General features: G+C 36.5%; 1 protein-coding gene across 1 annotated transcript; it reads left to right on the forward strand.

Annotated features, from left to right (window-relative positions):
- Positions 1-1,484: 1,484 nt before the first annotated feature.
- Positions 1,485-16,086, forward strand: LOC110460275 (acyl-protein thioesterase 1-like). Its single transcript, XM_021513098.1, has 8 exons — positions 1,485-1,619; positions 2,389-2,420; positions 4,950-5,015; positions 6,249-6,296; positions 8,050-8,120; positions 9,265-9,443; positions 13,873-14,043; positions 15,387-16,086. The coding sequence occupies exons 1-8, from the start codon at positions 1,485-1,487 to the stop codon at positions 15,435-15,437; spliced, it is 753 nt and encodes a 250-aa protein (XP_021368773.1). The 3' UTR covers positions 15,438-16,086.
- The last annotated feature ends 334 nt before the right edge of the window (positions 16,087-16,420 follow it).

A 16,420-nucleotide genomic window follows, 5' to 3' on the forward strand; every position in this document is an offset into this window, starting at 1 on the left:
TTATAATGTTATAGTGAGAGTTGACCAGGGCTGCGACAGACAAACAGTCATTATAATGTTATAGTTAGAGTTTACCAGGGCTGTGACAGACAAACAGTCACTATAATGTTATAGTGAGAGTTGACCAGGGCTGTCACAGACAAACAGCCATTATAATGTTAAAGTGAGAGTTGACCAGGGCTGTGACGGACAAACAGACATTATAATGTTATAGTGAGTGTTGACCAGGGCTGTGACAGACAAACAGTCATTTTAATGTTATAGTGAGAGTTGACCAGGGCTGCGACAGACAAACAGTCATTATAATGTTATAGTGAGAGCTGTCCAGGGCTGCGACATTATAATGTTATAGTGAGTGTTGACCAGGGCTGTGACAGACAAACAGTCACTATAATGTTATAGTGAGAGTTGACCAGGGCTGGGACAGACAAACAGCCATTATAATGTTATAGTGAGAGTTGACCAGGGCTGGGACAGACAAACAGCCATTATAATGTTAAAGTGAGAGTTGACCAGGGCTGTGACAGACAAACAGTCATTATAATGTTATAGTGAGAGTTGACCAGGGCTGTAACAGTGACAGTTAGTGGTAATCAGCCTTAAGCGTATATGTACTTATGTGTTATGTTTGTATTGATTTGTACTAATGGAGACAATTATGCCACATGCCCAATGCTCATTAAGTCTATTATTAGATTCATGTCAAACAGCTCTCGGTATATAGCTATGTTTAACTAGGAAAAATTAAATTGACATCTATTGCTATCCCTGGTACTGTTTTTGCCCTCAAAGAATAGATTGCAATGCGATACTGATTTGTAGGGATCCATGACTTCATTCAGTTTTTTACGTTTGAAATTCAAGTCAGCATATGTTGTTTTTCTAAAGTTCTATTATTGCTGAAAACTTATCAATGAAACACATTATATGACAGCTGTGAAAATTTGTGAAGCTGAAAAAACTGGACATTCAAGTGAATTCAAGTTTTTGCCGGGGAGCTGCTTACATGGAGGTAACTCCTAGAGGGATGCCGTGCACCAGTAGTCTTAGTAGGACACCCTTATTTTGTTTCTGGTTTCAATTTTGTTGTTTTATAATTTAAAACAATGGGTTCTGTGAGTCAGAGCTAGATAAATACCTCCTTCCCCCACCACAACTTTCATGCACACTAAGCCATGTGAATGGTTAAAATGAAAAATACATTGCAATGTATATTAAGTGATGACAGGGCATATGAAATTTGTATAAAAGTAAGTTAAAAATAATATCACCTGTCATCCAGTCACAGGAAGTACTACCTGTAACAGAGGCAGCTTCTCATATCACCTGTCATCCAGTCACAGGAAGTACTACTTGTAACAGAGGCAGCCACTAATGTCACCTGTCATCCAGTCACAGGAAGGACTACCTGTAACAGAGGCAGCTACTAATGTCATCTGCCATCCAGTCACAGGAAGCACTACCTGTAACAGAGGCAGCTACTAATGTCTCCTGTCATCCAGTCACAGGAAGTACTACCTGACACAGAGGCAGCTACTAATTTATCACCTGTCATCCAGTCACAGGAAGTACTACCTGTAACAGAGGCAGCTACTAATGTCACCTGTCATCCAGTCACAGTAAGTACTACTTGTTACAGAGGCAGCTACTAATGTCACCTGTCATCCAGTCACAGGAAGTACTACCTGTAACAGAGGCAGCTACTAATGTCACCTGTCATCTAGTCACAGGAAGTACTACCTGTAACAGAGGCAGCTTCTCATATCACCTGTCATCCACCCACAGGAAGTACTACCTGACACAGAGGCAGCTACTAATTTATCACCTGTCATCCAGTCACAGGAAGTACTCCCTGACACAGAGGCAGCTACTAATTTATCCCCTGTCATCCAGTCACAGGAAGTACTACTTGTACCAGAGGCAGCTACTAATGTCACCTGTCATCTAGTCTAAAGAAGTATTACCTGTAACAGAGGCAGCTTCTCATATCACCTGTCATCCAGTCACAGGAAGTACTACCTGTAACAGAGGCAGCTGCTTATGTCACCTGTCATCCAGTCACAGGAAGTAATACAAGTAACAGAGGCAGCTACTAATATCACCTGTCATCCAGTCACAGGAAGTACTACCTGTAACAGAGGCAGCTACTAATGTCACCTGTCATCCAGTCACAGGAAGTACTCGCCGTAACAGAGGCAGCTACTAATATCCTTAAACTATACTAGCAGTCAGAAATGAAGTATCCCAAAAAACATTTCATCCACTCGGAGGTTATTGATAAGGCAGTCATCTTGAAACCCAGAACTGTATTAATATTATGCTTCATTTTATAGTGTGAAATGAATTAAGACAAAATTTAATTGTTTCCTTTCAATTTTATTTTTGCAGCTGATTTTTCTACATGGCCTAGGGGACACTGGGTGAGTATTATTGATGTCACTTATTCAGTATATCACTTCAATTTCACAAACAGATTCTACTTCAAGTAAATATGTTCATTTATGGAATTTTCTTATTTTAAGCCCACCATCATCAGATGGTAGACTGCTCAAACTGTCTTTCCTTCATTGGTCTGTCGTCTGTCTATAAACAAATGTTGTTTTCTCTACTTCTTAAAAAATACTAAATGGATCTTTTTTTTAATTTCATTTATTGATTCCCTTTGTTTCTTAGTATGACACATTTCACTTTAAGTCTGAAGAAAAGATAGCTGCCATCAGGATTTTGGCAGTTCGTTATAACTGTCAGAAAGCCATAGAGAGGTCTTTCTCAATTTGCAAGTAGGTACCTCTTGGTACTTAATTGTGCATATTCTATTTCAAGTCTGATCGAAAAAAGAAAATGGCTACTAGGCAGCCATCTGGGATTTTGGCTGTTAAAGTTTGTTTTCACTATTCTAAAGAAGTTATTCAAAGATTTTTAGCTCACCTGGCCCAAAGGACCAAGCTTAAGTGAGCTTATGCCGTGGCACGGCGTCCATTGTCAATATTTTAGTTTAAACCAATTCTACTTAATAACAGTAAACCAAAAGGCCTAGAGTGATAATATTTGGCCAGAAGCAAACTGGGATAAAGGGCTACCAAGTTTGTTCTAATGAATGACCTTGANATTCTACTTAATAACAGTAAACCAAAAGGCCTAGAGTGATAATATTTGGCCAGAAGCAAACTGGGATAAAGGGCTACCAAGTTTGTTCTAATGAATGACCTTGACCTATATTCAAGGTAACAGGGGTCAAATATGTTAAAAGCTTTAAACGATTTCTTCTGAATAACCAAAAGGCCCAGGGTGATGATATTTGGCCAGTAGCATGCTGGGATGAAAGGCTACCAAGTTTGTTAAAATGAATGACCTTCACTCATATTCAAGGTCACAGGGAACTTCTTCTGGCCAGTAGCATGCTAGGATAAAGGGCTACAAAGTTTGCTAAAATGAATGACCTTGGCCTGTATTTAAGGTCAAAGGGGTTAAATATGTTTAAAATCTTTAAACGACTTCTGCTGAATAACCAAAAGGCCCAGGGTGATGATATCTGGGATCAAATTTGTTTAAAATCTTTAAACAATTTCTTCTGAATAACCACCAGGCCTACAATGTTTAAAATTTGGCCAGTAGCATGCTTGAATGGAGGGCTATCAAGTCATTTGAGTAACCATGACCTTCTTTCAAGGTCACATTTGTTCAAATATGTGAAAACCTTTAAATTACCTTATTTCAATAAACAAAAGCCTGAACTTAAAAGCCTTGACGAAAGAAAAATCATCCCTGACCTTTAGAATACTTGACAGAAGTAAAATCATCCCTGACCTTTGTAATACTTGACAGTAGTAATATCATCCATGACCTTTGTAATACTTGACAGAAGTAAAATCATCCCTGAACTTTGTAATACTTGACAAAAGTAAAATCATCCCTGGCCTTTGTTATACTTGTCAGAAGTAAAATCATCCCTGACCTTTGTAATACTTGACAGAAGTAAAATCATTCCTGACCTTTGTAATACTTGACAGAAGTAAAATCATTCCTGACCTTTGTTATACTTGACAGAAGTAAAATCATTCCTGACCTTTGTTATACTTGACAGAAGTAAAATCATTCCTGACCTTTGTTATACTTGACAGAAGTAAAATCATTCCTGACCTTTGTTATACTTGACAGAAGTAAAATCATTTCTGACCTTTGTTATACTTGACAGAAGTATAATCATTCCTGACCTTTGTAATACTCGACAGAAGTAACATCATTCCTGAACTTTATAATACTTGACAGAAGTATAATCATTCCTGACCTTTGTTATACTTGACAGAAGTATAATCATTCCTGACCTTTGTTATACTTGACAGAAGTAAAATCATTTCTGACCTTTGTTATACTTGACAGAAGTATAATCATTCCTGACCTTTGTAATACTCGACAGAAGTAACATCATTCCTGAACTTTATAATACTTGACAGAAGTATAATCATTCCTGACCTTTGTTATACTTGACAGAAGTAAAATCATTTCTGACCTTTGTTATACTTGACAGAAGTAAAATCATTCCTGACCTTTGTACTACTTGACAGAAGTAAAATAATTCCTGACCTTTGTTATACTTGACAGAAGTAAAATCATTCCTGACCTTTGTAATACTTGACAGAAAGAAAAAAAATCCTGACCTTTGTAATACTTGACAGAAAAAAAATCCTGACCTTTATTGTCCTTAATAGCATAAAGTGTAATTCCGACTTATAATAAAAAAATAGATATCCAGTCCAACATATGTTTAATTGTAAGTAACAGGAAATTGTATCCCAAAATGGTTAATCCTACCTCCAAATAAGGAAGGTTTATTTTTATTGATATATATTGTAATAATATCCAAGAATTAGATTTAGGGTGCTCAATAAACATATTAATTGTTCTGTTGTTGGAAAGCTGATTTCCATGATACAAATTTGTTTTTGTAGCCATGGCTGGGCACAAGGATTTGGTCAACTAAATCTATCTCACGTCAAATGTGTGTGTCCCACTTCGTAAGTATTACAGATTTTATCTTTGCCTTTCTTTATCTTTGTACCATGTTATTGTTTATATAGAAATCAATACCATTGGTATTGCCCAATTTTATCCTTCAATGCAAAATGAGTAAAGGGGAAATGCTAAATTAGGCTCTGTACGTCATTGATTGCATCCACCTGTCCATCCGTCTGTGCCTTCTATAGGAAACAGCTCCAAAACAGTTGCAGTATTTGTATAACAGTGTGTACACTTGTCAGACGAAAGCCCTAGTTAGGCGTTTTGCTATTGTGGAATTTTCATTTTCAATTCCTTTCCTGTTACTATAGAAACAAATAGCCCAAAATCCCATGCTTCAATGTTTTTCCAGATAACAATCCTAAAAACCAATCTTCTTATTCACTATTTGTTAATTATCAGTCCTTTTCCTTTTTACCACGGAAACAAATACGCTGTACCCAAAAAGAAAACATTCACATATTTGTTTTGTCCTTGTCCATAGTGTACAAAATTGAGATCCCCACTCTATGACCGTAATTATATACAATGCTAGGCTTGAAGAGACAAACATCCTCATGCTCTCAGGATTGGCCGTGCTCCCTTGTTATGACCCAGGGGTTGGGCTAGACCCCTTGGTCTTGATCCACAGTCTAGATCCACACCTTATAAATTTGCTTAGCATGAAAAGACAAACCCACTCATGTCTTTGGGTTTGTCCCTGGGGTCTGCCTCAGCCCCTTGGGTAACATGGACAATTGAAGATGCCTGTCCGATACCAGGAACATTATATACAATTGTTTGTTAATTAACAGCTTTTGGGTAAAAAAACCCTGTTTCAACACATTTTCTAATTGTTTTACACACTTGAGGCTTTGATACAAGATTTTATAATGAAATCTGCCTTTAGAAAATGTATTTCATTTAGAAATTGGTAGAAACACAAGCTAATTATGAAAATCATGTTCATTATGAAAATACCCCAAAAAGAACTGAGGCTGATGGTTCTGCAGAAGACTTCAATACCCAGTTACATTGAAAAATATTTTTTGACCTCATTTGAGGCAGATACTCATAATATATGCTAAATTTGGAATAGTAATGCTATGACAAAAAATCTTCAGCTTTGTAGTATGGCCTTGTAGTATGTGGCCTTGTAGTATGGACTTTGGTTGATCATTGGTTCTGATTTTTGTCCAAATTGTCTGACATTCAATAATATGTACTTGACACTTATTCTTTTTCCTTTTCAGGCAAACACGAAAAGTAACATTAAATGGCGGTATGCCTATGCCTTCTTGGTAAGTTTCAACAACACAAAATGTTTCCTTATTGCTAGATAAATATATAATGATAAACTTTATTTATTTTAAAACAAATATGAAGCAAGTTATTTCAACTTGTATTAATAACTCTTGTTGGCCCGGAAGTTAGCGTGCGGGGGTCTTAGTGTGGGAGTGCTCAGAGGAACCCCACGTGGTGGAGCAGGTGACCTCAAACCTTTTCACATTAGATCGGGGAATCAAACCCTGGTCGCCTTGGTAAAGGTCAAGTTCGCTATCCACTGTGCCACCTGACCACCCTATGGCTAAATGCAATCAAGTTTTTATGAAAACATTTCGAACAGAATGATTATCACTATATTTAGTATAAGGGTCATATTTCACTCTGAATCAAATTTTTCACAGAAACAAATTCTTACCCTAGAAAATAATTTGGACATGCTACAAGGATTGGCCTAGGGGTCTGCTCCTACCCATAGGGTCTTAGTCCCTTGGTTATACGTATACCCTAAAACAGGTATTAGATGTGTGATATAACCTATTCTCAAACATCATTACTCTTTATGTATATAAGTTGTCACAATCACATGCATGCTATTTTATGACGACTTTATGGTTATGAAATTTATCACAGTGGCTCATTTTTACGCTTGTCATATTATTCTGCAGATCATATTTTCACGATTATGTAATTAACCTGTGAACTCGCAAAAATATCATACCTGCAGAAATTCTTTCTATAAGATATAATAGAGCCCAATCCTATAACCATACATGTGCATACTTTTGCTGAGCATGAAGAGGTGAATATCCATATAGCTACCAGGATCGACCTCCGGGCCTCTCCTACCCTTCTACCTTTATATCTGGGTCATATAACATGGGAGTGATTGAGGTCCACGCCCCTTAATCAGATATGAAATGTCTGGGCAAGAAGAGATGAACACAATCATGCTACCAGAATTAGCTTTGGGATCCGTTCTCAGGCCGGGACATACCAATGTCTTTAAAAAATGAAAGTTGTTATTCCCTGCTTAACATTCAGCATTAAGGGTATTGGCAACAACTAGTTCACCCGTTGTCAGTATAATGTGACCAAGTGGAATGCTGTGCTGGGATTTCGGCATAGTATTTCAGTGATATAGCACTAAAAAGTCGACATTAGATCTGTGCTTTCACAAGAAGGGCAAGTACACCAACATACCCTGTCTCCAGCACACATACATGCATGCATGCTTACACAACACACACGGAGGCATGCCCTTAAATGACCTAAGCTGTTAATAGGACGTTTAACAAAATTAAACCAAACCAAACCAAACTCTGGATCATAACATTTGAGATCTCCACTCTATAACAATATATATACAATTATTGAGCATGAAGATTTGGATACACATGCCCTACCAGGATTGACTCTGGGAACTGGCCCTATCCCTTAAAGCTTATATGCACTACCACTTTCAATGAATAGTTTGCCATGATTGCAATGGATGTATGCATTTATTTTAGAAATTCATGTAAAAATTGCATACAGTATCTAACATTTACCTATTTTGTTAATTCAACTTCAATAAAAAAAAATGAAATGTACATGTTAAGACAGCTAAGATGTACGTAAAATGTATTTAAGTTAGGAGAGGGCTTGATTAAGTTGTAAGAACTTGTGCCCAATCCTTTCTGTCATTTTCAAGGCAATACAAATATGTTTAAACCAACATTTACCTGACCAGTCCAGTCTGTAATTGGAATGTGTTTGTTTCTGTTTCAGGTTTGATATATTTGGGTTAGATCCTAAAGCTAGGCAAGATGAAGAGGGAATTAGGAAAGCATCTCAAGAATGTAAGTAGCTGTATCTCCTAAAATCCATCTTATTACTTATGGTTCAATCACACTACCGAGGATTTTAACCTTTCTCATTTCAAGAAATTTTAAGTTGTCTTGGAAACAGTGACCAAATCTCAAAAACTGTTACAGATTTGTTCTTCAAATTTCCAACATTTTAGATGGTTGGATATTCAAACTGCCTTGCACCCTATCTCCATGGTCTGTCCTTAAACAATGATTGTTATCACTTTATCTCAGAAAGTGATGTAGGAATCTTTCTCATATTTCATAGTATGTAAGTTTTCCTTGGTCTCGTGTTGTGCATGTTTACTTCTGAGATTGTTCGGATAAACAAAATGGCTGACAGGTGGCCATCTTGGATTTTGACTGTTAAAAATTGTTTTGGTTATTTCAAAGAAAAAGCTGAAGAGATCTTTCTCAAATTAATATGTATGTTCCCCATGGTCTTCTGTTGTGCATGTTTACTTTTGAGACTGTTTTTATAATGAAATGGCCAAAAGGCAGATTTTTTCTATTTGGTTTGTTATCACTATTTCTTAGAAAAAAACGGAGGAATCTTTTCTATATTTAACATGTAAGTTCTCTTTGGTGTTAAATTGTTCATGTTTACTTCTGAGACTGATTGGAAAAATAGAATGGCTGACAGATTGCCTGCCATCTTGAATTTTGACAGAGAAGTTTTGTTACCTATATAGCTTCTCAGAAAGCCCTGAAGGGATTTTCCTTATTTGTATGCCCCCCCCCCTTGGTTCACTTATTAAAACTACCCCTGACCTTGTAAGAATTCATCCCTCATTGTCAGCACTAGCATTTTGCATATTGTTATTAATTTCTTATACAATAAAATTTGTCATTGTGGCAAGTAGCATATGACATTACAAGGTTTAAGGTAAGTTTAGTTACTGATCTCATTTTAGGATGACCTCATTTGACCTTTGATCTTGACCTCAAGTTCTTAAATATGATGTTATACAGGTTTCTGAAGCATATCTTGAATTAGCTAGAATTTCATTTATTGACTTCAAATCTGGTGTGAGAGTAGTTAATGGTCAAGCACACCCACAAACCCTATACTTCAAGGTCACTCTAGTCCTGTTAGGATACTTATACTTTAATGATGTTGATTTCATTTTTTTAGTAAAAGATTTAATAAAAGAAGAAGCCAAATATATATCAACAGAAAAGATATTTATCGGAGGATTTTCTCAGGGAGGAGCAGTGGCGTTGTACACGGCCTTGACCTCCGACTCCCAGCTTGCTGGCTTAATTGGCCTCAGTACATGGCTTCCTCTACACGACAAGTTCATTTCTAATGACGTAAGCTGATTATATTGAAATACATGAATACTCTGATAGTTGTTTCGCTTGATTCAAATGATAAAAATAATTTCAAATTTTTCTTCTATGACAAGTGACACTTTTGTCTTTTACACTCTAAACTGTCAAATGACTAAGCAGGGTTTTGTGTGAATAATAAAAGATAATGGCCATTGTCTTGTGTGATATTTCAACAGCCCTGGTATTTCTTCGTCTCATGTTGCAGCAGTCATATTCTCACTGTTTTCTGGCCATCTGTTCGCAGAAGCCCATGTATATATATAACAAAACATACGAAATATTCTTGGTTTCTTGATGAATAACAATATTTAACCATTCATATGTTTGTTAAAATCCTTGCTCCTCCAGAACAGCTGTTTGGATTTTAACCAAACTTTTCATGTTGATTCCTAGGGGCAAGATAATCGACTTTGTGTAAAAGTAGGGCGTGGTGCCTCTAATGCTAAAGGGTGGGGCCAGATAGGGTCGAAATTTGGATCTCAGTGTTCAAAAGACTACTGTTCCAAAATGGCTTGTTGATTGATATTATTGAATTTAGCATTTCACATCAGTGGGACAAGAAAAGGAATTTCATTTATAAATGAAGGCTGTCATCTTGGAAAAATGAAGGTGGTGTGACATCTAAAGCCACAGTGGTGTGACCTCTGAAGCCACAGTAGTGTGACCTCTAAACCAAAGTAGTGTGACCTCTAAACCACAGTAGTGTGACCTCTAAACCACAGTAGTGTGACCTCTAAACCACAGTAGTGTGACCTCTAAACCACAGTAGTGTGACCTCTAAACCACAGTAGTGTGACCTCTAAACCACAGTAGTGTGACCTCTAAACCACAGTAGTGTGACCTCTAAACCACAGTAGTGTGACCTCTAAACCACAGTAGTGTGACCTCTAAACCACAGTAGTGTGACCTCTAAACCACAGTAGTGTGACCTCTAAACCACAGTAGTGTGACCTCTAAACCACAGTAGTGTGACCTCTAAACCACAGTAGTGTGACCTCTAAACCACAGTAGTGTGATCTCTGAAGCCACAGTAGTGTGACCTCTAAACCACAGTAGTGTGACCTCTGAAGTCACAGTGGTTTGACCTCTGAAGCCACAGTAATGGGACCTCTGAAGCCACAGTAGTGTGACCTCTAAACCACAGTAGTGTGACCTCTGAAGTCACAGTGGTGGGACCCTGATTGATGAATTAGTACTTGAACCTGTTAACACTTGTTTACTGTAAACATATAGTCACTTTCAACACCACACCACAGCAGATTCCTTGGACATGGTTGGTGTTGTTTACAACTATGGAGTCCCCTAAATCTTGGACGTGATGACATACTGTATTCTGTTAAATACTTAGTGATTGACATCCTTCTTCAAAAGTACAAACTTCAACTATTTCCTGGTGTAAACAAAAAATATGGCTCACATGTGCATGAATATGTTCAACTATACAATGTATTTTCAAGAGGCCCGGTCAGTTTGCATAATTTTCATGTACTATCAAGCTACTGGTCATTTATCTATACTTCCTTTTGCCCAATCAATAATTCTGAACGTGTCTGTCAATAATTCTGAACATGTATGTCAATAACTCTGAACGTGTATGCAAAGTAAACATCAGTCAACCAAGTTAATGTAAAGTAAACGTCAGTCAACCAAGTTAATGTAAAGTAAACGTCGGTCAACCAAGTGAATGCAAAGTAAACATCAGTCAACCAAGTGAATGTAAAGTAAATGTAAGTCAACCAAATGAATCCAAAGTAAACATCAGTCAACCAAGTGAATGTAAAGTAAACATCAGTCAACCAAGTGAATGTAAACTAAATCTCAGTCAACCAAGTGAATCCAAAGTAAACATCAGTCAACCAAGTGAATGGAAACTAAATGTCAGTCAACCAAGTGAATCCAAAGTAAACATCAGTCAACCAAGTTAATGTAAAGTAAACGTCGGTCAACCAAGTGAATGCAAAGTAAACATCAGTCAACCAAGTGAATGTAAACTAAATGTCAGTCAACCAAGTGAATCCAAAGTAAACATCAGTCAACCAAGTCAATGTAAAGTAAACGTCAGTCAATCAAGTGAATGCAAAGTAAACATCAGTCAACCAAGTGAATGTAAAGTAAACGCCAGTCAACCAAGTAAATGTAAACTAAATGTCAGTCAACCAAGTGAATCCAAAGTAAACATCAGTCAACCAAGTTAATGTAAAGTAAACGTCAGTCAACCAAGTGAATGCAAAGAAAACATCAGTCAACCAAGTGAATGTAAAGTAAACGTCAGTCAAACAATTGAATGCAAAGTAAACATCAGTCAACCAAGTGAATCTAAACTAAATGTCAGTCAACCAAGTGAATGCAAAGTAAACATCAGTCAACCAAGTGAATGTAAAGTAAACGTCAGTCAACCAAGTGAATGTGAATTAACGTCAGTCAACCAAGTGAATGTAAAGTAAACGTCAGTCAACCAGGTGAATGCAAAGTAAACATCAGTCACCCAAGTGAATGTAAAGTAAACGTCAGTCGACCAAGTGAATCCAAAGGAAACTTCAGTCAAAAAAGTGAATGTAAAGTAAATGTCGGTCAACCAAGGGAATGCAAAGTAAACGTCAGTCAACCAAGTGAAAGTGAATTAACGTCAGTCAACCAAGTGAATGCAATGTAAACATCAGTCAACCAAGTGAATCTAAACTAAATGTCAGTCAACCAAGTGAATGTAAAGTAAACGTCAGTCAACCAAGGGAATGCAAAGTAAACGTCAATCAACCAAGTGAATGTAAAGTAAACGTCGGTCAACCAAGTGAATGCAAAGTAAACTTCAGTCAAACAAGTGAATGTAAAGTAAACGTCAGTCAACCAAGGGAATGTAAAGTTAATGTTAGTCAACCAGGTGAATGCAAAGTAAACATCAGTCAACCAAGTGAATGTAAAGTAAACGTCGGTCGACCAAGTGAATGCAAAGTAAACTTCAGTCAAACAAGTGAATGTGAAGTAAACGTCAGTCAACCAAGGGAATGTAAAGTAAATGTTATTCAACCAAGTGAATGCAAAGTAAACATCAGTCACCCAAGTGAATGTAAAGTAAACGTCGGTCAACCAAGTAAATGCAAAGTAAACTTCAGTCAAACAAGTGAATGTAAAGTAAACGTCAGTCAACCAATTGAATGCAAAGTAAACTTCAGTCAAACAAGTGAATGTAAAGTAAACATCAGTCAACCAAGGGAATGCAAAGTAAACGTCAGTCAACCAAGTGAACGTATGTAAACATCAGTCAACCAAGTGAATGCAAAGTAAACATCAGTCAAACAAGTGTATCTATGGTTTTGACTGTTAGAACATATAATTTGTATCTGATACTTTTTACCTGGTATAAGTATCCACATTTACAGAATTTATCTTTGCTAAGTACGAAGAAACCTATACAACCGTGTTACAAGGACTAGCCACAGGGTCTGATCCCACCTCTTGGGACCTACTCCAGGGTCATAACATAATCCTTGTGTGTGTATACATAGTACTTGGTGGTTTGGTAAATCTATGTGAATCCCTCTTTATTTGTTTTCTTTTATTCATCAAGAAACCAAAAATATCTTGTATGTATACCGTGTTGTTTACAGTGAGATGTATAAGGTATTACCCTGTATAAGGTATTACCCTATATAAGGTATTACCCTGTATAAGGTATTACCCTGTATAGGGTATTACCCTGTATAAGGTATTACCCTGTATAAGGTATTACCCTGTATAAGGTATTACCCTGTATAAGGTATTACCCTGTATAAGGTATTACCCTGTATAAGGTATTACCCTGTATAAGGTATTACCCTGTATAAGGTATTACCCTGTATAAGGTATTACCCTGTATAAGGTATTACCCTGTATAAGGTATTACCCTGTATAAGGTATTACCCTGTATAAGGTATTACCCTGTATAAGGTATTACCCTGTATAAGGTATTACCCTGTATAAGGTATTACCCTGTATAAGGTATTACCCTGTATAAGGTATTACCCTGTATAAGGTATTACCCTGTATAAGGTATTACCCTGTATAAGGTATTACCCTGTATAAGGTATTACCCTGTATAAGGTATTACCCTGTATAAGGTATTACCCTGTAAAGGGTATTACCCTGTATAAGGTATTACCCTGTATAGGGTATTAACCTGTATAGGGTATTACCCTGTATATGCCTTGAGATATACCGGCTTTGACCAATATTTCAGATGAGTTTGTTACAACAAACATAAAAGTCATAAAACTATTTCTGAACTTTCATTGCCTAAAATATTTTTTGATAATGAAGATTGCCTTATTGTTATGAATTAAGCTTCATTGTTTCAACTGTACTTATCACTAGTATTGAAAAATATTTTCATTTCAGCTTTTGACATGTTTGTTTTCTATTGGTTGTATTGCAGATAGGAAAAAGCAAACATTTAAAGGACTTAAACATGTTTCAAGGTCATGGCAAGGCAGACCCAATGGTGCCTTACACCTGGGGGGAGATGACCAGTAAGATCCTGAAGGCTAATGTTAAGAGTGTCACCTTTAAATCCTATGATGATATGGGTCATAGTTCCTGTGCACAGGTAAAACATTATATGTAAAATTGATTTTTGATTATATTTTATTTAATCATAACGAATCAGACATCCTATCATAAACTTAGTTACGGATACTGTCAGGTAAGTCAGGTTAAGTCAGATTAGTAAAATCTCCTGACACTGTCAGGTAAGTCAGGTTAAGTCAGATTAGTAAAACCTTCTGATACTGTCAGGTAAGTCAGATTAATTAAATCAGATCAGTAAAATCTCCTGATACTGTCAGGTAAGACAGGTTAAATCAGATCAGTAAAATCTCTTGATACTGTCAAGTAAGTCAGGTTAAATCAGATCAGTAAAATCTCCTGTCACTGTCAGATAAGTCAGATTAAATCAGATCAGTAAAATCTCCTGACACTGTCGGGTAAGACGGGTTAAATCAGATTAGTAAAATCTCCTGAAACTGTCAGGTAAGACAGGTTAAATCAGATCAGTAAAATCTCCTGATACTGTCAGGTAAGACAGTTTAAATCAGATCAGTAAAATCTCCTGACACTGTCAGATAAGTCAGATTAAATCAGATCAGTAAAATCTCCTGACACTGTCGGGTAAGACGGGTTAAATCAGATTAGTAAAATCTCCTGACACTGTCAGGTAAGACAGGTTAAATCAGATTAGTAAAATCTCCTGATACTGTCAGGTAAGTCAGGTTAAATCAGATTAGTAAAATCTCCTGAAACTGTCAGGTAAGACAGGTTAAATCAGATCAGTAAAATCTCCTGATACTGTCAGGTAAGTCAGATTAAATCAAATCAGTAAAATCTCCTGATACTGTCAGGTAAGTCAGATTAAATCAAATCAGTAAAATCTCCTGATACTGTCAGGTAAGTCAGATTAAATCAAATCAGTAAAATCTCCTGATACTGTCAGGTAAGTCAGATTAAATCAAATCAGTAAAATCTCCTGATACTGTCAGGTAAGTCAGGTTAAATCAGATTAGTAAAATCTCCTGATACTGTCAGGTAAGTCAGGTTAAATCAGATTAGTAAAATCTCCTGATATTGTCAGGTAAGTCAGTTTAAATCAGATTGGTAAAATCTCCTGACACTGTCAGGTAAGTCAGGTTAAATCAGATCAGTAAAATCTAAGACAGGTTAAATCAGATCAGTAAAATCTCCTGACACTGTCAGGTAAGTCAGGTTAAATCAGATCAGTAAAGTCTCCTGACACTGTCAGGTAAGTCAGGTTAAATCAGATCAGTAAAATCTCCTGACACTGTCAGTTTTATGAACAATTGCAGAGTAGTTTGTCAATTTCAGTCATATATTTAAATAAAACATTAATTGACAGAAGTGACAGTGATGTTGACGATTATTGTTTTACTATTTCAGGAAATGGCGGATGTAAGGGAGTTTCTTAATTCTATTGTGCCTAGTGATTGACAAGCTAATCAGTAGTGACAGACAACCACTAGCACAGATCAACAGCTTTGTGTTGGACTATTTTAGATGAGGAGGAGGAGGTAGTTACTTTATGTCTTCGTGACAACATGGCAGGGAGCTTGATTTGGATGCAACCAAACTTTCTGTGTGAAATCATACAAACACTTCCTATCTGATCTCTGTAGAAATGGGAATTCTCGTCTTGTTGTTTAGGGTTGAAATATTGTACTTTAGTACGTGTCTTGTCATTCATTAGATTAGGTTTGACATATCTGATCACTTTATTTAGCAATGGAATGTTGTCGTCCATTAGTTAGGGAGGAGAAACATGAAAACGTGGTATGCATTTATTGGTATTGTAATCTTAAGGATCCTTGTCCCACTGCACTGTCTGTGGTTATATTCCCATGAATTTTGTTTTGGCTATAACTGGTGTATAGTTGTTGATCTGTGACACTTCAGTGACCTGGTAGCTCTGTCGGTAAGAGCGACAGTATAACATTCAAGTCCTGGGTTGGAATCCTGTTGCAGACATGCTGAGTATTTTACATCCACAATACTATTGTTGATTAATTTCTGTTTGTTTCCAGTATGTTTTTATAAAAGTCCTGCAAGGTCTACAATACATACTCTTTTTTTTTAAAATGATTTATCAAAGCTATAGTCATTAAAAAAATATAATCTAATGCATAGTTTCATTTCTTGGCAGTGGTATGGGGATCCTTAATTAGAATTAGTAACAATTTCAGTAGACAATCAGTAATTATGAAACCTGTATGAATCTGTTCACTGCAATATGAACAGTTTTCTAGATATGCTATTAAAGGAATTTGACTCAGTTTTCTTCAGGATCATACATTGTCACTCGTCATACAAGACATTGGAAAAGCACAACAGATATATTTAAATGTATTTTCATTTTAATAAATACAATAGGTGGATTATGGTTTAAATATAGAATTTATGGGCATACACATGTACAT

The sequence above is a fragment of the Mizuhopecten yessoensis genome, unplaced genomic scaffold, assembly GCF_002113885.1.
Source record: "Mizuhopecten yessoensis strain PY_sf001 unplaced genomic scaffold, ASM211388v2 scaffold10347, whole genome shotgun sequence".
In the NCBI taxonomy this organism is placed as follows: domain Eukaryota; kingdom Metazoa; phylum Mollusca; class Bivalvia; order Pectinida; family Pectinidae; genus Mizuhopecten; species Mizuhopecten yessoensis.

What these genes read in the sequence shown, in the direction of transcription:
- LOC110460275 (XM_021513098.1), top strand. Translation starts at nt 1,485, where the DNA reads ATGTCTCCTGTCATCCAGTCACAGGAAGTACTACCTGACACAGAGGCA. An exon ending in TCACCTGTCATCCAGTCACA is followed by an intron (nt 1,620 to 2,388) that starts GTAAGTACTACT and finishes TTATTTTTGCAG; the next exon opens with CTGATTTTTCTACATGGCCT. An exon ending in GGTATGCCTATGCCTTCTTG is followed by an intron (nt 6,297 to 8,049) that starts GTAAGTTTCAAC and finishes TTTCTGTTTCAG; the next exon opens with GTTTGATATATTTGGGTTAG.